The 22,733-nt window shown below is 36.2% G+C and overlaps 1 protein-coding gene across 10 annotated transcripts in view; it reads right to left on the bottom strand.

Moving 5' to 3' along the window:
* Window positions 1-22,733, bottom strand: part of ULK4 (unc-51 like kinase 4) — a 229,890-nt gene that overhangs the window by 154,444 nt on the left and 52,713 nt on the right. For all 10 annotated transcript variants that reach the window (XR_003533025.1, XR_003533023.1, XM_027675600.1 and 7 more), the window contains exons 20-22: window positions 14,198-14,359; window positions 6,235-6,417; window positions 917-1,044 (exon numbers count right to left, since the gene is read on the bottom strand). Coding sequence is in view for 8 of the 10 variants with exons in the window: in XM_027675600.1 (XP_027531401.1) it covers window positions 917-1,044; window positions 6,235-6,417; window positions 14,198-14,359 (473 nt within the window). In the remaining 2 variants the exon portion in view is untranslated. The remainder of the gene's footprint in view (window positions 1-916; window positions 1,045-6,234; window positions 6,418-14,197; window positions 14,360-22,733) is intronic.

Here is a 22,733-nt window from a genome sequence, read left to right as displayed (position 1 = left end):
ATAAGTCACCGGTTCCTTCCAATCCAACCCTCTAGCTCCAACGCATACATCCTAGTTCTTCTCAATCATCAACATAAGTTACAAAAGTTTATTTGCTGTAAATGTAGCTAGATTTACAGCTACCCACATCCCTCATCCTTTTTTATTTTGGTTCCAAACCTGCTTTATTTCAATACTGTAGAAATTACGTTAACACTTCATTTTGCTGTTCTTCATACTGAACAGTTGAACTAAAATTTTTTTCATCTTATTTCTCCAATCACTTCAAAACATGGTGACAATTCATATTCTAACACAGTCTAATTTGCTCCTCTCTAATACAGGAATGTTTTTGTGCCATCAGAAGACACAAAATTTCAAAAAACAAGTCCACTGTGAGTAATTTCTTGCAAAATATTGTAAAACACAGAAAAATTAAATATTTCATGTAAAAGTCACAGGAATTTCCTGGTCATTATATAAATCACTCCCATAACACACAGAACCAAGAAATATTATTTTACCTTGAATGGGCCTATGCTGAAATGACTATGGATTATACTAGACTCCAAGATGAGGAAGGTACGTGACAGAACCTTTTATTTTGCTTTTCCCACCATAACAACTCGCTATTGCTGTATTTGTTTTGCCGTACCCAAAGCAAAATCTGGTCCTTGCTAATGTTCACTGAGACCACAAGTTACTTTAAAAAACAGACTGTCCCTGTAACACAGTGGTTTCCACTTGTTAGTGTCACCTGATGACCCCAGACAAAAGAGAACACTCTTTTCTTTATATTCTCATGAATGAAAGGATTCATATCACACAGAAAAGAGTTCACTTCTAAAACACTGGCTCAAAAATACCACACATTTTAAAGTATTTCAGGTACAACTTTAAATATTATATCTCTAATTATCTTCCTTTATCACCTTACCTTGTTTGACAACTGAGTAGCAACATCTCCCTGTTATTGACCAAAACTTGTAGCAGGACCAGAAAGGCTTTTGCTCGAATAAAAGTTGAAGGACTTTCAAGTAATCGAGTAATTGTAGTCACAAAATCCTTGGTGGAAATAAGCACAAATACATTAAAGTTACTCACACCGTATTGTAACACTATATATACATTTAAAATTTCCTCATTTTCATGTGCATTCTGTGTTAGTAAGGTACTTATAATGTCTCATGAAAAAAAAAATAAATCCATAAAACACTAGCAAATAAATTCTGTCCAAGACAGACTGCCCCACAGCAAAGCAGCTTTGAACATATTCACAAGTGAACAAGTACCAAGTAAACATTATCTAATGTACTATGTCCAAAATGGTATGAGATTAACTACAAAAGATGATAAAACTTATATTTTAAAATTTCGTACCTTAAACATAGGATATTTGAATGTATTTATTTTAAAAGAAGACTGAACTATTTTCAGAATACATAAATATTTAAGCACAAATATGATTACATTTTTGCCTATTCATTCCCATATATCCGGGAAGATTAAAAACAACACCTTAGTTGGATACAATCTTGTCTGCATCAGACCCCAAATTTTATACAAGATGCTCCAAATAGATGGTGAAACTGTTTCTACCATCTCTGATTGTTCTTATCTAAACTAATTTTATTAAGGGTTCATAAAGTGAACAACATCTTTTCAAGGAAAAAAACAAAATTAGGACTCGTAAAGAAAAAGGATAAACCACAAGCAGTAAGGAGTCATGACTTTCATAACCCACTGACCATTCTCCATTCCTACAATAAGGTCAATTTATATGTTTCTAAGATCCTTGCTAACTCACTCCTACCTGTAAATCCAAATAAAAGAACAATTAAAAAAGTTTAACAAGGATAGTGATAAATAAAGAATAACCGCAAAATATTTCCCTTCAGAAGTTTAACAATGGTTAGCTGACTGGGCTCTGAAATCTCAGCTTTGTTTTTTTCTTCTTTCTTTTTTCACCCTGTATATTGAATGGATTTTCTTCTCTAGTTTCTGGAATGTGGCCTGACAGGTGCAAAGACATGAGATTCATGTGTACTGCCTCAGGTTCCAAGGGAATAAAGCTGAGAATCTGCAGAATGTAAAGGAGCTCTCAAACTATGAATAACATAATTAGTTATTTTACATATGAGTTGTAAAAGAGGAGAATTATTTATGCTCTGTCCACCAATATCTTGTAACTCCTAAAGTATCAAAGAAAAAAAAACAAACAACAAATAAATCTTCTACCTCCGAGGAATAAAAATATCTGCTACTTATGTGTACTTCTACAAAGACCAATTGGGCTACTTGCTAAAAATAACAAAATAAAAGAAAAATCCATCCTCAAAGATTATCTTGCTGGCAGCAGTGATGGTACTTTTGGATCAGCTCATGATCAGAATGTCTTGTTCTAAAAACACAAATGCTACTTCAAATCTCTCTTCTTCTCAAAAAAAAAAAAAAAAAGAACCCAAACCAAAATCAGAACTGAAAACTAAGCAAGAATTTGTAAACTAGCTCTGTGCAAGAATTAGACTGAGCACAAATGCCCTCATCAAAAGAAACTACCTTCAAACAGTTGAGCTGGATTCTCAAGGGAGTGACACTGCAGAACAAGTGTGCAGTTTACACCTGCATGTTGTACACAAAGTCTAGAATCTTGCTGTGTGAGGCACATTTAACATAAAAAGCATTATTCAAATTCCTCTTTTGTTGACAGAACAACTGCAAATCAACACTGAATGTAGTTTATTAGAGACAGCCTTTGTAACAATTAACTATACATCTTTACAGAGAACAGAAGAACAGGAGTGCCAGAGTTGGCCAAGAAGCAATCAGATTTTACTCGGATATTTACTTGGATGCATTTTAACGCTGTCTTCAAAAGCAGTCATCGCAGACAGTAACTACAAAAATCCCAGAAAAACAAACTGATACTAATTATTCTAGAACTGGTTTTCTGTATTTCAACAATTTACTTAATAAACAGAAGAGTTCCTCAATCTTGTGGTTAAAAACTACAAGCTGTGTAGTTTCCTGCTTTAAACACTTCAACAGCTCACAGAGTATGACTTGTAGTTCCTCCAGTATGAATTTGCAGCAGTAAAGTTCTTAATTTACAATCTACTAAAAGCAAAGGTTGAATTTTTAATGAAGTGTGGTTTGTGGTTTAGTTTTTGGTTGGTTGGTTTGGTTTTTTCTAATGAAATTACTCAAAAGAAAAAAAAAGTTTTCTTGTTATGAAACCCCATAAAACCTCAGACTTAGTCAAAGACTATACATAACGCAACACTGTGCTAACACAAATGGACTTGACAGACCATGCACAGGGACACCATGACAAAGATACATGCAAGTACAAGTCAAAGCACATCTGACTACTTTGAGTCCTCATGCTCTGGAAAGCAAGGATATTTCAATGCTACATGTGGGGTTACCATGGGTTAAGACAACAGCAGCAATTAAAATTAGTTACATCAGACTTATCTGGAAATATTCTAATAGTCTAGCTTAAGAAATAAATGTGACATTTTGGAATTTGCTTTTCTGGCTAGTCTGAGGACTGCAAAAAAGCAACAGTTTATCCAAAGAAAATCTGAAGCACATCTTCGCTGAACAGTAGGACTCAATCTGTCCAAAAAGCCAAAAATCAGCAAAATACCTCCAAATACATTAATTAATAATTGTTTCATTGTTATATTTTTCTTCCCTCTCCTGCAACTGTTTGATGTATTCATGGAGACTCTGCAGGGTAAGGACACTCTTTTCATTGCACTGTCAACTGTGAGAAGATCATGACTTTATATTGTATACCCTTACTAATACTGCAAAGTTAGTTTAAAACAAAAGCAAAGACGTTTTCAAATTGGCTACACAAGGGGAGAACAGTCGGACCCCTATTTCACTATTTCACTCATTGAATGAATCTTGACAGCCAGATGAAAGTAATTAGCAGTGGTATTTTTATCTACTGTTATAGCGTGTCAAAGATTTTGAGTTCTTTTTCCACACTTTATTTTAAAAACATAATTTCAACTATTTTAGTTTCCAAAAACAAGAAACTAAAATAGAAAGGCTCTGTATCAGAGAGGGACAAAACCCAGCCCCTTTTAGCTATTGTAGTTCTCTGAAGATTTATACTAGTTACATGATCACAGAACTACACTTCTCCTTGTCTTCTGGCTTTTATTTTGTAAGTGGTTTTTATTGCTGTTCTTGAAGGGAGAAGAAAACAAAGGCAGTCCTAAGTAAGTCTTATAAACTAAGGGAGTTTTTAGACAACACATACAAAGCTAAATTATCTCCATCCTGAATTTGTATCTTTAAGCATCTTTTAATATGTTGGTTTGCAGTTATATTAAACAGATAGAGAGGTAGTGACAACCCTGTCACTACCTTCTGTGTGACATTGAGGTCCTCCTGCCTCTTAAGCTATAGTACACAAGAATTCTACAGAAGGTAAAATAATTTGTAGGTCAACACTACCCACTTTTCCCTTCTCTCATTAAGGTGGACTTGTGTGCCATGAGCATGGAATATTGAAAAGTGAATGGAGTATTCAATTCAATTTTCAGCATTAAATTATTATTACTCTGTGTAATGTGATAGCATCTGGCAGTTCAATACATGAGCAGGATTACATTTTTAGATCCCATTTAAGAAAAATAGAAAACTAGTTTCTGCTTCCAAAATCCTACTATCTGATTTGAACAAAATAAACATTCTATGAGATATAGGTTTGTCTGAACCTGTGAGGCAGGTACAGTTACCAAATGTGGACACGTAAAGACCCACTTTACCAGTTTTTAAAGTACAGTGTTTTTCAGCTACAGCTTTGGGTACTATTCCCACTTCTATAATTAGTTTGATATATGCCTTTAAAGGAATGTCCATATTTGCCTGTATTTCAATTTTCTAATCTGCAAAATTTGACTAAAATTCTTCATAAGAGCTGCAGGATTGGAAAGTGAATCCTTTTAGTAACTATTCATAAGAAATTCAGTATCTGTAAGGGAGTCCTTTTAGCAATATAAGTCCTATATAATCAAGAAATTCTTCACAGAAAGCCTCATGCTGTAGCCATAAGCTTGCTACACATTGCAATCTTTCTCCGAATGTTCAAATAAATAATTTTTGACAATATTTCTCTGACTGTACCATCAATTCACACTAATGTGCGCTATTAGAAATTGCAACATCATTACAGGACAATTTGCCACCTGTTAGTGCTGTTGTGGAATGTGCGGAAAGCTTAAGGCCAGCTGATACACACTCACAAAATTCTGAGAATGGCACAGAAATTACGTTTAGGAAGAGAATGAGTGATTTTGGGCTGCATGAAGAGATGGGTGGAAAACAGTAGATTGTTTTAATTTAAACATCATTGTTAAAACAACACGTAGAGAAACAAAACTCTCTCAACTAATACCTTAATACTCAATACCCTAATACTCTCTCAACTAATACTAATACATATTATTATAGTCAAGATAATTGTCAGGTTATAACATACATTACAACAGAGTTTCTGATGAAAACAAGAGCTAGAGATTCTACTTTCTTTGTGATTTTTATCCTTTCCAAGGAGAGGGAGATTATTTTTATTTATGAACTGTGCAGACATACTGCCAAAAAAATAAACACTGTTTCTCTAAACACAGAATAATTTGGTGATCGAAATACAAAGCTTTGAAACACCTCTAGCAAAATTTATATTGGACATATATCAAACCCAGAAGTTTTATTCAGTGACACTAAAAAGTAAACCCTAAGGTATTAAAATGCTAGACATTTTAATGTCTGCAAGACATTTCACTTACAAATTGGCCTAAGGTCTTTTAAGGAGAGCATAAAGTACAGCTTCGGATTCAATCAGGACACTCATTATTTTCTCTTTTAAATGGCTAAAAGAGCTATGTCAAATAGCTATCCTTACACATTCCTTATTGATTTTACTTAGGACCATTATCATTTATGGTCAGAGTTTTCTGAATTGATTGAATTCTAGCTGCAGTAACAATGTATACACCCATTAGTACCATTTCTTGAAGTTCTGTGAGAGAGAAAGAAAAACTATACACCCTGTTATTTAGATTTTAAGCAAACAAAAGTATAAAATAAACACATTCATCATTTCCTGCTATTCAGATATGTAAATGTCACTGAGTCAAGCATTTTGAAAACCCAAAACCACTAGCAGAGTCAACTTTCACTTTTCCTCAGTGAAATTCCATGCCACTGAATAATAATAATCTGAAATCAAACCTTTTCTTGAATCAACCTCTGTAGATGAATCCCACATGACAACATTGCTGAAAACATGGTGAGCATGTACTGCTGAATTTTGCATATTCCATTTGCCAAGGAATTTAGTACGGCTGTTAATCCCACTTTTTCAATGACACTCTGGAAAGCACTAGGTGAGGAACGAGTAATTCTGCATAAAGCCTACAAAAGTAAAAAAAAATTGTTATTTATTTTGTTATTTTCTCAAGAAAGATAATGGAAACTAAAAGCAGGTGGTGAATTTTCCAGTAGTTTAGGAATATAAGGAATTCATACAGATTCATTCATAAGATAAATATTAGGGGAAAAGACTACTTATTTTTAGAGACTTGGAATTCTTCTAAATATAGTGCTATACACTCCATACAGCTGAAATTCAAATATTTGCTACACCAACACCAACATCAAACAGAGTCACATTACTCTTTTCCTCAATAGAACAATAATACTGGAGCAGCACATGTCCATGCTTGAGTCTTTTGTCAAGCACAGAATGTAGGCAGCATTAGATAACACTGTAGTAGCAAGGAGTACAGGGAGCAGAAATTACAGACATGGCACACACCACAGAAATTCTGGCCCCCCTAAAGATGGGCATTTTCTCTCTCTCTGCTCATGGACTACAATCTGATATGTTCACTATCTAGAATCTATATTACTTCAGATCTAGATACTCATTACGGAACACTGGTTAGTATAATAAACATGCAAACTATTCTCAAAATGGTTGATTTGCAAATACGAGTGATTAAATTCCAACAGAAAAAGCAGACAACTGACCATGCTCCAGTGAAGCGAGCACAAATCTGTTCAGTGTTTACTAACTTAGTTATTTCCTAACAAACATCACCAAACTACCTCTCCAAGTCAGCTTTTCCTTTCGATACTTGTGAAAATGCAACCTTCAAGATATTGTAATGGCTTTTGTTCTCTACAGATAAAGATAATAAGACTCTTTAAACACTAAAAATTTCTTTTTCTTTGGCTTGAAGGTACTGTTAGGATAGGAGAACAGCTTATGTCAATTATTTGATTCACATGAAAATCTGAATTGATTTTCAGGAAAAACTTTGAAGGTGATTTTCTTCTGTGAAATGTAGGTAATATTTACAATTTCTTTGTTCTCTTCAGACCACCTATATTTAGAAATTGCTGCTTGTGTGGTGTGCACTCAATAGCAAGGTCTCATCTAAGAGAAACTGTAGTCATTACACACACAGAATACTATCACTAAAGAAAAGCTTTCCATGTAAGAACCTCAGAAACTGCCCAGTTCCCCAGTGCCCTCAGAAACATTACTCAAAACAAACTAGAAAAAAAAAGGCATAAAAGGTAGTAAATCAGGAACTTAACAGACAAGTTATTGATGCTGTTCTGCTATTCATCTGATCTGCTCCTGCTCTTCCTTGTCCTTTCTGGTCCAGGAACCAAATCGACTGCAGCTTTTAATTTTTCTTCTTCTATTATTTCCCCTCTCTCCTCTTTTAAACCACAGACACTCAATCTCTATTTCTTAGTACAGCATGCTTTATTTCCCCTTCACCTCTATTCAGAGTTCTCAAAATGAGTGGGCAGGAGGTATGTGCATTCACCAAAAATATCCTTGAGGGTCATATTACAAATGAACTGCTGGAACCCAGGGACAGACTGTGTCAAAGCAATGTGGAGCTAACTTGGTGTGGTAACATGGTGTATGCAGACTTGACAATGCCTCGGTTCTCTGTTATAGACCTTGTCAAACAAGGGTGACCATAGCCCGAGGCCATCAGATGACTTCCATGCAAATCTCATAGGAAAGACCTGGTTGTCTTGTAGGATCACACTGCAGCATTGGAGGCAGAAGGAAAGCTCCAGCCAACCAACAGCCAAAGGGAGAAGCCTTAAACTCCCAGTAGTTTGTATGTCACAGAGCACTCTGCTGTACGAGTGAGTCCAACACTTCAGCAGAAAAGCAGAAGATAGAATTTAATGGGGGATACAGGACAAAGCATTCTAAATCACTTCAGTAGATCCAGCATCTGGAGAGAACAGGTGGAAATGGGTTGAAAGGTGGTGGAACAGAAATTGGAAACTGATGATAAAAGGTATCTCCAGGCAGCAGTCTTGGAAAAGGAAATACAGTGAGAGTAAGGCATTGTCAGAGCTTCTCCTGGAATTGGTTTCTCTGTCCCTGCTCTCTGCCCAGCCTTACCCAGCATCTTTTCTCTCAGCAGGTCCAACCCTAGCCTCATCATCCTTATCAGTCACTTCAAACTTGAGATTTCTACAATTCTATGATCTATCCTTCTGGTCTTACGTGCCACATATGACTGGATAGCATTCACCCTTTCAGGGTGTCCTCCATGTCTCTCAAGTTAGAGAATGAATGCATAAAAGTATCTGCAATACACAAATCTCTGAAAGAAACTATTCAGCACCATTTATTTAAGAAAAAAAAAAGAAACCAAATCGCCAAAAATATTGTGTTGAGCTTTCCCAAACTAATTTCCAATTAAGTGGCTTATGTTTTGTTACTTATCTTCCAGTAGAAAAAGCTTAGAAATGAGATTTTAAATTCTTCCAAAAAAAATTTAAAAACTTTCAGTATACTGCAAAGAAAATATTCTTCCTGCTGCTGAGCTTGTCAGAATATCACCTTGACATCTTACAGATTTTTTTTTCTAAGTCTAGCAAAATGATAAAAAGACACAGCTTTTCTACAGGCAAAATATGTGATATTTACCTGAGGCATGTTGGACCCCAAAGAGAAAAATAATACTGAGACACAGTCCTCATTTGCCACCTCTGACAGGCAGGGAAAGGTAAAGTGTAATTTCTTGACTCCAGAGACTGAAGACAGAGAATCTTCTTGATATATTTTTATTATTGATTGAAATAATGATAAGTAAAAGTCCATAATGCCTTACTGCTGATGCTTTGCACACAGAATGGTAACTCTAAGTAAAGATATGACACATGTATTTCTTAAGAGAAATGTGTTTTTACATCTGAATATAGATGTCAGTCACAAATAAATTCTTCAGGATACATTTAAACAAGGCAGGAAATAAAATAAAATAGAACACTGATGATGTCAGCTTATGTGGTCATGCAGAATAAAAATGTCTAGATATCTGTAGCAACAATTTAATGAATATAGAAATCATACAGTATACTATAGCTGGAGAATACATTAGTATTTTATAATTTGTATCTCACTGAAATCTCCATAAACTTCAGCTGGTAAAAGATCTGCCTGCACTAGATTTCAATATCAATTGATTGATTTTTTCCCTAAAGTTAAGATTATATACCCCAATGCCCCAGCAGTATTAATACATAACCATGATTTATATCAAGCATTGAGTAATAAATTCTTCCTTTAGTGTTTCACTACAAAGCAGCAAAAAGATTAGAGTACCACCTTAGCGTATCCTACTTTAGAAACCTTCTTGTTCAATTCACTTCATATAAAATTATTAAATCTCAGTCTTTTGATAAAGGAAACACTCCAAAACAGTGGAGGGGAAAATCAAGGAACATATTCAGGCCCAAGTATACTTGTGTGAAATGATCTGAAAGAAGGAGATGGATTCAGCTACATGGATAGCAATAATTTCCATGAAGACAAGAAAAACAAGAACCAAAGCACTTTGACCAAGGATGTAGAAGATGGAATGTGTCTTACTCTTGTAACCCCCTCATCACTGCTGCTTTCACTCAAAGCTCTCCAATATGTTAGTCTGGAGCAAGCCCCACCTCCAGCATGACTGAAACCTCAGCAAGTACACAAGGGAAAGATATGATCCCCAGTAAGTATATTACCTTTACAGGAAAAAGATGTTATTTGGGAACAGTTATAGCTTTGTTTCTATTGTCCGTATGTACATTTATACATATGCCTGGCGAACGTTGTCCTGCTTTTCAAGAAGGGCAAGAAGGAGGACCTCAGAAACTACAGGCTGGTCAGTCTCACTTCAGTGCCTGGTAAAGTTATACAGAAGATTGTTATGAGAGGTATTGAAAAACACGTGTAAGACAACACAGTCATTGGGCACAGCCAGCATGGCTTCATCAGAGAGAAGTCCTGCTTATCAAACCTGATCTCCTTTTATGACAAGGTAATCTACCCAGTTTATAAGGGAAGCCAGTTGTAATCTTTTTGGATTTCAGTAAAGCTTTTGATACTGTCTCTCACAGGATCCTTGTAGACAAAATGTCCAGCACACAGCTGGATAAACACATCATGTGGTGGGTGAGCAATTGGCTCATGGGTCAAGCATGGAGGGTTACAGTGAATGGGGTAACACAGGATTTGTGACCTGTCACTAGTGGGGTTCTTCAGGGCTCTATCTTGGGTCCTGCAGAGAGACCTTGACAAATTAGAGGACTGGGCAATCAGCAAACATATGAAGTTCAACAAGGGGAAGTGCCAGATTCTGCACCTGGGATGGGGCCCTGGATGTACATACAGACTGGGGAATAAGATGCTGCAGAGCAACGCCATGGAAAGAGACCTGGGAGTTTCGGTTGTGGCAAGTTGGATTTGAGTCAGCAGCGCCCTGGAAGCCAGGAGGGCGAACTGTACCCTTGGGGGGCATCAGGTAAAGCATTGCCAGCTGGTCAAGGGAGGCGACTGTCCCTCTCTGCTTTGCACTGGTGCAGCCTTACCTTGAATATTGTGGCAGTTTTGGTCACTGCAATATAGGGAAAGATATTAAGCTATTAGAGAGCATCCAAAGGAGGACAATGAAGATGGTGAAGGGCCTTGAGGGGAAGCCGTATGAGGAGCAGCTGAGGTCACTTGGTCTGTTCAGCTTGGAGGAGACTGAGGGGAGACCTGATCACAGTCTACAACTTCCTCATGAGGGGAAGAGAAGGGGTAGATACTGATCTCTTCTCTGTGATGGTCAGTGACAGGACCTGAGGGAATGGCCTGAAGTTGTGTCAGGGGAGGTTTAGGTGGATATTGGAAAGAGGTTCTTAACCCAGAGTGTGTTTGGGTCCTGGAACAGGCTCCCCAGGGCAGTGGTCACAGGCACCAAGCCTGACAGAGTTCAAGAAGCGTTTGGACAGTATTCTCACATGATGTGATTCTGGGGATGGTCCTGGACTCGATGACCATTATGGGTCCCTTCCAACTTGGCATATTATGTGATTTTGTGAAGATGTTGAAGAAATTTTGTCTCAGCAGATCTCAGTGTGCACACACAACTTGGTCATCTTTTCAAAATGCAGGCCTCAACACCAAAGCATGCATTGCTAAAAATCTGAGAGAGAAAAGGTAATAAGATTATAGAAAGCCATCATTTTTACTTAGATTGACAAGTGCCATTGAAAGGATGTCCTACAAATCAGCTGAGTTTCTCTAGGAAATTCTGGTAATTGCAGTTATCATGACCTCCTAAAACACATTGCTTCATCCTAATGTATGTCATCTATAAGATGGCTTCTAGAGTAGTATTTGAGCACTGAGAAGCTTTATAGCACAAATTCAAAGATTTCAAGTAGAAGAAAAAAATCAGAAGGCAAAAGCTTGGCAAAAACAGTGTCATTGCACGTCCCAGTGTCAACCCAGGAGTGCCAGATTATTCAATTTGAATGTGTAGCATAAGTACTGCAACTTACTATATATGTCACCGCATTTAACATCCCTAGCTGAGCAAGAAGCCCATAAAGATCAGGTTGCTCTATCACAGCTGCAGGAACAAGAGGTGAAGGAACTAAGGAACTGAAAATCTATGATACTTTCAATCACTTTGAAGAGACCACACAAACATCAGCACTGTTTGACTGAACTGAGCAATTAATAAAACCTTATTGACTAGTATGTAGTGGTAGCAGATAATGGACACAGAAAAAGAAAGAAAAAAAAGAGGGACAAACTAGGCTACAAGAAGCTCTTCAGGTTTTAGCTTACACATTTTTTGCTGACTTCCACTTAAGATGCATGAAAATTTTCTTCTCATCAGTAGCGCTTAAGAGGCTAGATATCCATAACATCAACACTATGACAAAGAAAAGATTTCTTAGTGACTCACCTCAACCTTAAAGTCTTGGGAGGATCGAATGATCTGGGATCTCAAAACAGGTTGAGGATAGAGTGGAACAAACAACACAATTTCTCATAGTCACTAGACACTTAATTTAAGGGCAAAGTGTGCAAACTGTATGGCATTGACGATAACCTCAGAGCCCATGACTACAGAAGGTCGTAGTGAGTCTACACTGATGACAAGTTTATCCTTGACAATCAGAAGTATAATTCTGCATATTACTGGACAGAAAAAAGCTCTTGCCCACCTCAAGCATATTATATTGTCCCAGAAGAAACTGACTTTTCAATAGCAAAAAAAACAAAAGACAAACCCACACATTTCCTCTGATGATCTTTCTTTGCTCATTGTCTGAAGGTAATTGAGACAGACAGTTTCTCTGGGATATGCTGGTCACTGTGGTACACAAAATAGGTATAACTGGCCAACTGGGCCCTGCAAATGGAGCAGTTCTGGAAGTCTGCTGTAGGAGTCAAAGGAATGGTAAATGACAAAGCAAAGTTCTCCAAGTGGCAGAGAAACAGGAATAAAACTTCAAGATGAGCTGAAAGAGATAAAAATAAAGGGCTATGACCTAATAGCAAAAAAATAACAAGTGCCCAGTCCAATGATTGACAAGAACAGAAAGCACAAGATATGAAACATCCCGTATAGCAAAAGTAGGAAAGAAGATCAAGAAGGCTACCTTAAAAACCCAGTAAGTAAAGGAAATTATAACTCCAATCTTAAGTCTTTTACTATATATACAATCATGATGGAAGCATAAAACTCACAGCTCAAACAGGTAAAGTATCAAAAAGACCCTGTCTGGAAAAGCAGTCTAATAGACACACACTTACTTTACTTATTTAGAGACTGACAATTCTCTATCCATAAAAGTTCTAAGAGTGTTTTTGCAAAAAATTTCAGGTGCAAAGGCTTCTGTAACATGTATTTTACTCAATAAGTTTCCTGTTCTAAAATGTCAAGACATTTTCCCAATATTTGAGCAGTTTATGTCCCAGGCAAGACTCTGCCATAAATATACATGAGGTAAATAATTAATAAATACATATACGTTTTAAATTATCAATTTATCCTACTAATTATTTCTTCAGCCACACATCAGATATATTTTTAATTTTCTGTCTTTTATTGCCTCAATGCTAGATGTGTCTACCTGCACAGTGTTGCAGGAGAAACGCTACAATTTCCCATCTGGGAGGCCAACAGTAAACTCATCAGCAAGCCTGACCTCTACTTAGGAAATGAGTATCCACTTATCACACTTCATTTAAAATAAGACAGCCTATTGTTTAGTTCTAAAATATTACCTGTATTGGTGGGTAATGCTTTTATTTTGTCAACAAAATATACAGTTAAAGTCACAGCCCTGCTAAGTATTTTCTATCTCACAAGTCCTTTTGTTCCAAAACTTTTGCTTCCATGACATAGCTCTGTTTGTCCTATTATCATCCTATATTACCTTAAAAATTCAGGGCAAAGACTAGCCCTGAAAATTTTATAAAAAGTAACATGATGATATCAAATAAGTCTTCTAATTAAGTCTGTGATAAAAGAGAACAAACACTTCTCGTTTAAAACATCATACAAAAAAGAAATCTCAATTTTGAAAAAATTTAATTGATTCTTTGAAAGTTTAAACTTTTCAAACATAACTCATGATAAGAAAACTCAGCATAAGAAAATATATGTTCCAGAAAATGACGAATCACAAGGACTTTTCATAAGCATGGAACTGTAATGCGTGCACTTTTCAGTTTCAGAAATTTTTAAAACATATTTTAATGTAGTCTGAAATACAAATACACACAGACACAGCAAACATGCTCAAACATGTTTCAGTGTCAATTCAGAATGTTTTTCAACGCCAAAACATTTCTATGTCACAGAAAGAAATTCCTTACCGAAACAGCAGTTATCTTCAAAGAATCTACTGCAGAATGTGTGAAAAGGTACCACAAGACAGGTCCAATTTCTCCTGTAATAAATCCTTGTGCATGGCACGCATGAGTAGTGCAAACGTTTTCAATTATCTTTGCTGCCAAGTGGTTCACTACCCGGTCTTCCTATAAGAAGGAGAGGAAAGGGAAATTCATATGCAAATGTTTCTAATATTTCTGATTTCTTTTTAATCTACCACCTATCTCCACATTTTATTCTATGTATATTGTCTTGGTGGGGTTTCTTAATTTTATTTGACACTTGCCAAAGTAATTTCATAGAAAACCTCATGTTGTGACCAAGTTATGTTTACAGATTCTTCTTCTCTCCACTTTGCCTTCTAATGCAAAGACAATTTAGTACAAGTATAACCTAGTACTAAACCTTTTGGCTCCAAATGACCACCCCAAATTAAATGCAGTCATTAAAAATTAAAAGCTTTTGTTATGTTAGACATGTTCCATGAGCAGTGTTTTCTGAATGAATGAATGTGTGTCAAAACTCATCAATACAACAGGCTCTGAATAGCAAGATTATGAGACATACAGTTACATTAGGGAAAAATTAAATTAATTTCATTAAACCCTCTTTATTCAGAAGAGTCAACAATCCCTGGGATAAAGAAAAAGCCTTCTTGCAAGTTAACATCCTTCTCTTCTTCTCCTGAAACAGACAATCCTGAACAATGTTTAAGACAAATTATTGTGTCCCATTTACTACATGAATTCCTAAACTTTCATAAGAGATTCTGAATCCTGAGTATTTTTAATACTAATTAAATCATTTTATCTGCAAACTCATTTGTGGAGAGCCACTGTACATGCAGCTCTAATATCTATGTAATACTATTCATACTATAATGTCTCCATGGAATAAAAACCATCATATCAGAATAATCACGAGCAATCAGCACATCATGAACATCACATGGCAGCAGTTTTTTCTCAAGAAAACTGTTACTGACTCAAATGAAAGCTTAACTTAATACATATCAGTTAAAAGCAGTCTACTTTTTCTCTCTCTCTTTTCCCTCTAATTTCTTTAGTATCTCTTCTTTCTTCTTTTTTCTTCTCTCTGCTTTCATTTAAAATCAGTATTTAACAGAACTGGAAGATATATCGCTGGTGCTTTTTTGGCTGTGCATTGCTTCGCCTCATCTCAGTCTTTAATTACAGAATAAATGAAGTCTTTTAACAACGTCTTAAATGGCATTCTTGAATTCAGCAAGAGTGAATTTTAATGTAAGAATTTGTCCTCATAGCCTGGCTTCACAAATAATTCACCATAATATCTAATTGATTTCTTTCTTAAACTAATCTCTAATATTATCCTGCTAACCTTTGGATTTTTGACATTTATCTTTACAATCAGAGCCACCAACAACTTTGAGCAATGACAATGAAACCTTTCAGAAAGCAGTACAAAAGCCTTCCCAAAGGGGAGAACTTCATTAAAAATATACTCAATAGCTACTCTTCCTTCAACTGACTTAGATATTTTAAAATACAGATACATGTAGATATATTTGGCAACCCTAGTATAATGCTGTAAAAAAAAAAAATAGAAAATTTTGTATTCATCATTTTCATGCTAATCCTTCCTGTTCCTCCAAAGAACTGTAGATCTACTCAGAACAGTTAAAAGAAATACCGAAGCCAATTTCCATCTAAATCAGTTACACTCTTTTATAAAACTTCACTGATTTCTGTGGTCTTCCTTCTGATTTACAGACCAGAGGATTTAGGCTTCTATCTTTTTACAGTTTTCATTAATGCAATACATTGCATCATTCTGATCTATTAAACACCTAAATATACAAATATTTATATATGTTTACCAAATTAAAATTCTCAAAACTTTTTATAAATAATGTTCAGTTTTAATCTTTTTATGTGAGTTATACTTATGAATTTCAGTCTTTTTTTTTTTGAACAGTTAGGGTAAAAATACATGGATTTATCAAACTGACTATATGCATGTAACAATCGAATCCATTACTGAAACATTAATAGTCAAGTTAAGTCTCTCTTATATTGGATGTGAATACTAAGAATGCCAATTGGGACTCCACTCCTACTTTAAGCAGGCATAAACACTTAATAAATGAACTATAATCTCATTCATTAATCATAATCAAAGCAATATACAGCAGATAATAATTATCATTAATGTAAACAAATTTCCAGATGCAATTACAGCTTTTCTTTGCAAAATTTGGTCCTGTAGGCATGCTTTATTTCCTTTCAGCCACTGATGCGTTATGCCCTGTTGCAGATAGTCCTGCTACTTTGGCTAGAAAAAGGTCATGTACCATGTCTGCGTTCTAAAAACTCGATGCCGTCGAAGTTAGTCTAATTGCTGCCACCTGAGATCATCCATTTCAGCTCCTCTGGTATCCATTCTGAGTATCATCTAAGCAACATGACTTGTGCCATTTTCTGCTTAATTAGCTGCCTGGGCAAGAAGTTTGACCTAGACTAATATTTGGCCTCTTAACTAAATGAGTCATCCCGGGATGTTACCAGGACATAAGCTGTGTTAGTGAACAGAAATGGATCTTCAAGATATGAGGAAAGCAGTTCCATATATCAGTTACATTCTGTCCATATCATGAACTGCATCAAATCTAAAACCATGAATAGAACGGTACAAAAAAAGAAGCACATGCTTTATTTTCAATGGGTTTAGATTCCATCTAGTTTTATAAAACACACTTAAAGCTCCTAATTTTCAGTCATGTAGAACAATTGCAGATGTAAAGATCATGGACGCTTAGTGAAAAAGAGCCCTGAGGAAAAATGCAAATACTGAAATGGTAAATAGTTGAAAACTGCTAAAAGAAAGCTCCTTTTAATCAAGTCTTTCTATTCCAATTGTGGGGGGGAAATGCAAATAAACATCATAATACAATCTACTTTCACTTTTTGAAATAACTGAATCTACTGCATATTTTTATCGACTGTTAAAAACTTCACAGTGCACTAAAAGTTTTGGAGACAGTGGAGATATAGTCACTATGGTAACCAACATACTACCTAAAAGTAGCATAATTCCATTCTATTAAAGGTTAAGATAAAATATTTTATGATCTTTCTAAAGTAAGTTTGTTGACAGAACTAAGTTGAGAGGAGTTGTTGACTCCCTTAAAGGCAGAGAGGCCCTGCAGAGAGACCTTGACATATTAGAGGACTGGGCAATGATGAACTGTGTGAAGTTTTAGAAGAGCAAGTTCTGGATTCTTCCCCCGAGATGGGGTAACCCTGGAGGTATGGACAGATTGGGGAATGAGATACTGGAAAGCAGTGCCACGGAAAGAGACCTTGGAGTCCTGGCTGATGGCAAGTTCAATTTGAGCCCTGGAAACCAGGAGGGTTAACTGTGTCCTAGGGGGCATCGGGCAAAGCACTGCCAGCCGGTCGAGTCAGGGGATTATCCTGCTCTGCTCTGCATTGGGGCGGCCTCACCTTGAATATTATGTGCAGTTTTGGTCACTGCAATATAAGATAGATATTAAGCTATTACAGAGCATCCAAAGGAGGGCAATAAAGATAGTGAAGGGTCTAGAAGAGAATCTATATGAGGAGCAGCTGAGGTCACTTAGTCTGCTCAGCTTGGAGAAGAGGAGACTGAGGGGAGACCTCATCCTGGTTGTCAGGTGAAAGGTGGAAGTTAGATTTTTGACTGTCGGTACCCCAGGAGAGTCAAGAGCCTGGTGTTTGACAGTCTGTCAGCATCTGGTAACGAGACCCTTCACCAACAGATTCACAAGGTTGGAGGGTACTTCGACCACCCTTTCAGGGGGAACTCAACAGAGCGAAGACCCCTCAGCAGGTCCTGCCAAGGTGTTATCCACTGCCGGCAACTGCAAGGACTCACTTTAACAGTTTACGTAATAACACTTTTTACTGATATAAATTGTGACGGATTAATAAAGTTCAAAGGTTGTCAGTGGTAGTGTCTACTGCAAAAATATGTTTTAAAGCAATCTACTGATATATATATTAAGCAAGCACAAGCTCTGATATGAAGCACCCTACTAATATACTATGCGGTAAGCACAAGTAAAAGTTCTAGTCCTAAAAGCAGCATTTAATGTGTGTAGAGTATATTTCTCACCCAAGGCGTCCCTCTGGGGGGGAAAGAAGGTGGACTCAGCCCGTCAACTGATCCCAACAGTTTTGGTGGAGGTCTTCTCCCACTTTCCCCCTATCTCCAACTTACTTTTATACTATTTTCTTTATGTTTGGGTGGAGTTTGAGTGGCTCTAGTCATAAATACCTTCTATTTCTGATTGGTGTACCTAATGGGGGCAGGGGGTGATGGTCGTGGCTTGGCACCTGAGGAGGGGTTTTGACAAGGTTGTTGGCTTCAGCAGCAGAGCATCTTGATTTTCCCTTGTCAGACAGGTACTGTATGGTCTCAGTACCACAATGCTCTCCCATTCTGCTGGGATTAAAATGGAGGGGGGCCATGTAGTCTCCATTCCATACTCTGTTCTGTTTCTCTGAGCGGATGTGTATCATTGTATTGGGAAGCATGTCAACCTCAGTCCATCCAGGGAGTTGCAGCTGCTTTTTACCCTAAAATTCTGAATCCCCTCTAGGTTTAACTCTATCCATCATCCCACAGTGGTCTTCAACATCTTCATGAGGGGAAGCGAAGGGGCAGGCACTGATCTCTTCTCTCTGGTGACAACTAACAGGAACAGGATGAAGCTGTGTCAGAGGAGGTTTATGTTGGATATTAGAAAAAGCTTCTTCACCCAGAGGGTAGTTGGGCACTGGAACAGGCTCCCCAGGGAAGTGGTCACAGCACCAAGCCTGGCAGAATTCAAGAAGCATTTGGCCAATGCTCTCAGCCACATGGTGTGACTCTTGCAGTGACCTGTGCTGGGCTTAGGGTTGGACTCAATGATCCTTGTGGGTCCTATCCAAACTGGGACATTATATGGTTCTATGATCTTTTTATGTTATACTACCTATATATATATATATACACGCATACACTTGAGTAACCACATAATACTGATAAAGAAACATTAAAAACTGAAAGATTCAGCAAGTAACACTGTATTCCATCATTCTTCTAAATCTACTTCCATACACTTTTTCCTTTTTATCTAAAGACAGAATAAAAAGAAAATACAAACATGATGACTTAATGAAGTAAAGCTGTATCCCCTGAGAATTCATGATTCTAAGAATTAAATCTCATTTCAGCAACAATTTGCAATATAAAGCCTTCACAGAGAAGAATGAATACATAGGAAAAAAACTTGTAAACACCTTTTGCAGAAAAAATGTTTTACAATTCTGGCAATAAACTAGAGAATTGATATCTAAAGAAGAAATTAAAGTGATACTGTATATGATTCAGAGCATTACTTTTATACTATACAATTTTGCCAGTAAAGTAAAAAACTGATGACAAAAGAAGAAATAAAAGTGAGAATATATATGATTCAGACTGACACTGTGATACTCTGGGTTGTATTACACTTTCTGAGAAAACAGTTATGAATTTATTCTCCTCTCCTCTAAATTTTCCTTTCTCCTCCAAGTTCACTGTAAAGGAACTATTCTCACTAAGAATTTACATTATAAAACATACTGCCTTATATTATATATTGGCAATTATTTTTAAAAATTTTTCTTTTGTTATTATTAAAATACCTCATCTGTTCAGAACCAAAGCCCTCAGACTTATAGCTTGCTCGCTAATAAAGGAAGAAGTCCATATGAAAGAGGGAAATATGTACTATATAGCTTACTGGCAAGCTCTAATTTATTAAAAATCTTGCTTACACAGTACCTTGCACATCCAAGAGATAGAAAATTATCCTTTATAAACTCATTCACTATTTCTGACTCAAATACATTCTCCAGGTGCCACTCTTTGAAATGAGAGGATTATGCCCATTTTAAGAGCCAGAAACAGCTAATTAGCTATAGCTGTATATATTTATTTATCTATGCAAGTGTATTGCCTGTACATAATTTTTTTTCAGATTCTATGACGTTATTACTAAAATTGCATATAATTGTGTACTTTATATTCACATGCCATTTGTAAGCAGAAATGGACAGATACCAAGCTCCTGAAAGATTTTTCAATGGTTCCAGTTTAAAGAAGACTGAAAAGGAGGTTTGCACACAGCTTCTGGCACCACAGTCTAGTTTCAGTAAATGACCTTGTCAAAGCACCATAATCCAGACCAAATCAAAGAAGAAAAAATTAAAAAGACATCAAAAAGTAGTTTGGATGTGGGAAAGACTACCAGTCCTAAGATGAGAGAGGATCTGAAGGAAGGGAGGGGCCAATGTAAGAGAGAAAAGAGTGGAAGCAGAAAGGTGAAAGGATTGACTGGAATATAACTGTGAAGAGGAACAGACATAAAGCAGAAATGAAAGCTGAGACTTCATTTAGTTAAGATTAGGTTGAACCTTAAATGTCATAACAAAGAACAAAAAAATATGTAAGTCAATGATGAGATTCAAATAAGAAATAGGATGATTTATTAGGTGTCAAGTACCCAACGGTAACTTGAGCAACAGAGTTTTGAATAAACTAAGTAAAATGGATGAAAGGAAATGGGTAGTCACATTAGCATTAGATACTTAATATTAAATAAAAATATCCTTTCTGAGCCAGAAAGTATCTTTCATGACTGGATAACATAGGAACTGTAAGAGCTAATAAGCACTTTATCTGCAGAAATCAGGACCCTGCTATCTTAAGTGACTGCACACAAATATTTAGAAGTTGAACTTAGACACAAATACATATGCCTGGAATTGGCATTTTGTGTCACTGTTGGAAACAGTTGTTGCAAAAGATTAGTGAATAAATACTGGAATATTTACTCCATGCATTCTGACAGACTGCAACATTATACCAAAACTAAACATGTCAAATTAAACTTATCATTTACTTATTTATGAGTGTACCAATTTCCTTATTTTGACACATCATTGAACACAACTGTTTTTTGCCTGAGTTGAAAATCAGCTTCTATCTCAAGTTAATAACACTGAAGTGCAGGAAATCTGAACTCGTGATCCCCTACAGATAAAAGACTTTCTCAATCTTCTACTCCACCACCCTAAAACTCCTTTCACTGACACATATACTTTTTTGTCACTGTTGAATTTTCAGGCACAGAACATATGTGGAAATGATACTATCTGTATTTTCTGAGCATTTTGTTCCTTTACTGGCAAACAAAAGGGACAAACATGTTTCAAACTCCTTCCTGCTCTACTGTTCTGTTTCAGAGGGCAATTCTGCTTTGATACTGACACATCTTATAAAACTTCAGAAATCCAAGAATACTTCAGAGTAGTTCATAATGACATTGAAGAACGGCGAACCTACCTTACAAAACACAAAGCTATATGAAGTCTAGTATTGAATGACACAAACTGGTTTTATCATCTTGAACTCTTATTAAATACACTAAATAAAGCTTCTTAACTGACAATAGAAATTACAAGTAAGTATTTATAATGCATATATAATACACTGTGGTAATTCAGACTTTATTACAAAAAGTTAGTTTGCCATTTCCATAAATACTGAGACAATATACATATAATCACTCCAGAAAACATCCTGATGTAAAATTTAATTAAATGAGCTTAGAACAATTAGAATTAATGTATTATTTTAATAAATTTAAATTATTTTTAATGACTAATGTTAGAATGCAAAGCTTACCTACATGTAATAAATTCTTAGATCAGGGAAATGTATTGAATAAATTGCAGATGACAGGCTAAAATGTAAAATAAAGAAATATGGCAGCCAAGATCTTGAGCTGCAGCCAAAGAACATTAAGCACAGTGAAGGAAGTTTAGATAATATTTTCAGGATTTTCTTATCCAGTGCTTTATTAGTTGAAGCAATAAAATTTACATGTAATCTCATTTTAGTTTTAAGTCAGATCTTAAAAAAATCTTGATTGCTCATTTTAACTATTTCTATTATCTCCTGTTTCGCAACAAGATGGGGGCAAGGAAGTGTCATTCACACACTCCCCTGCATATCAGCCAGTAAGCAATGTGAGCCACTCACTGCTTGGACAAGGTTCAAAACCCCTAAACTCACACTCAAACAAAAAACCTCAAACAAAACCCCACAATATATTAGAGTGTATATATTTGCAAAAATATATATTTGTATATTAGCAAAAAGAGCATTGATTCGAAAACTGGAGACGTTAACAATGTAACAAGAAGGGTTTCTATTGGTACATCAGTAACAAAAGTAAGATTGAGGAAAATTGAGTTCATGGCTGAATGAGGTGGAGCCAAAGACCACACAAAAGGCTCAGGACGTCAGTACCTTCTCTGCCTCAACCTCTAGTCTCGGTCTAAGATGGGGGAGTATGCCTACAGAAGAGGAAGGCACAGGTATGGAACATTTAAGCAAACTGAATGTAAGTCCATTGAACCAAAAAGGGTGCAGCCAAATGTGCTGAGGAAGCCAGTCGGCACTGTT

This window comes from Neopelma chrysocephalum, unplaced genomic scaffold, assembly GCF_003984885.1.
Source record: "Neopelma chrysocephalum unplaced genomic scaffold, ASM398488v2 Primary Assembly neopelma1_26, whole genome shotgun sequence".
Classification (NCBI taxonomy): Eukaryota; Metazoa; Chordata; class Aves; order Passeriformes; family Pipridae; genus Neopelma; species Neopelma chrysocephalum.
Note: the sequence above shows the minus strand (reverse complement) of the source record. Positions and strands in the feature narration are given on the sequence as shown.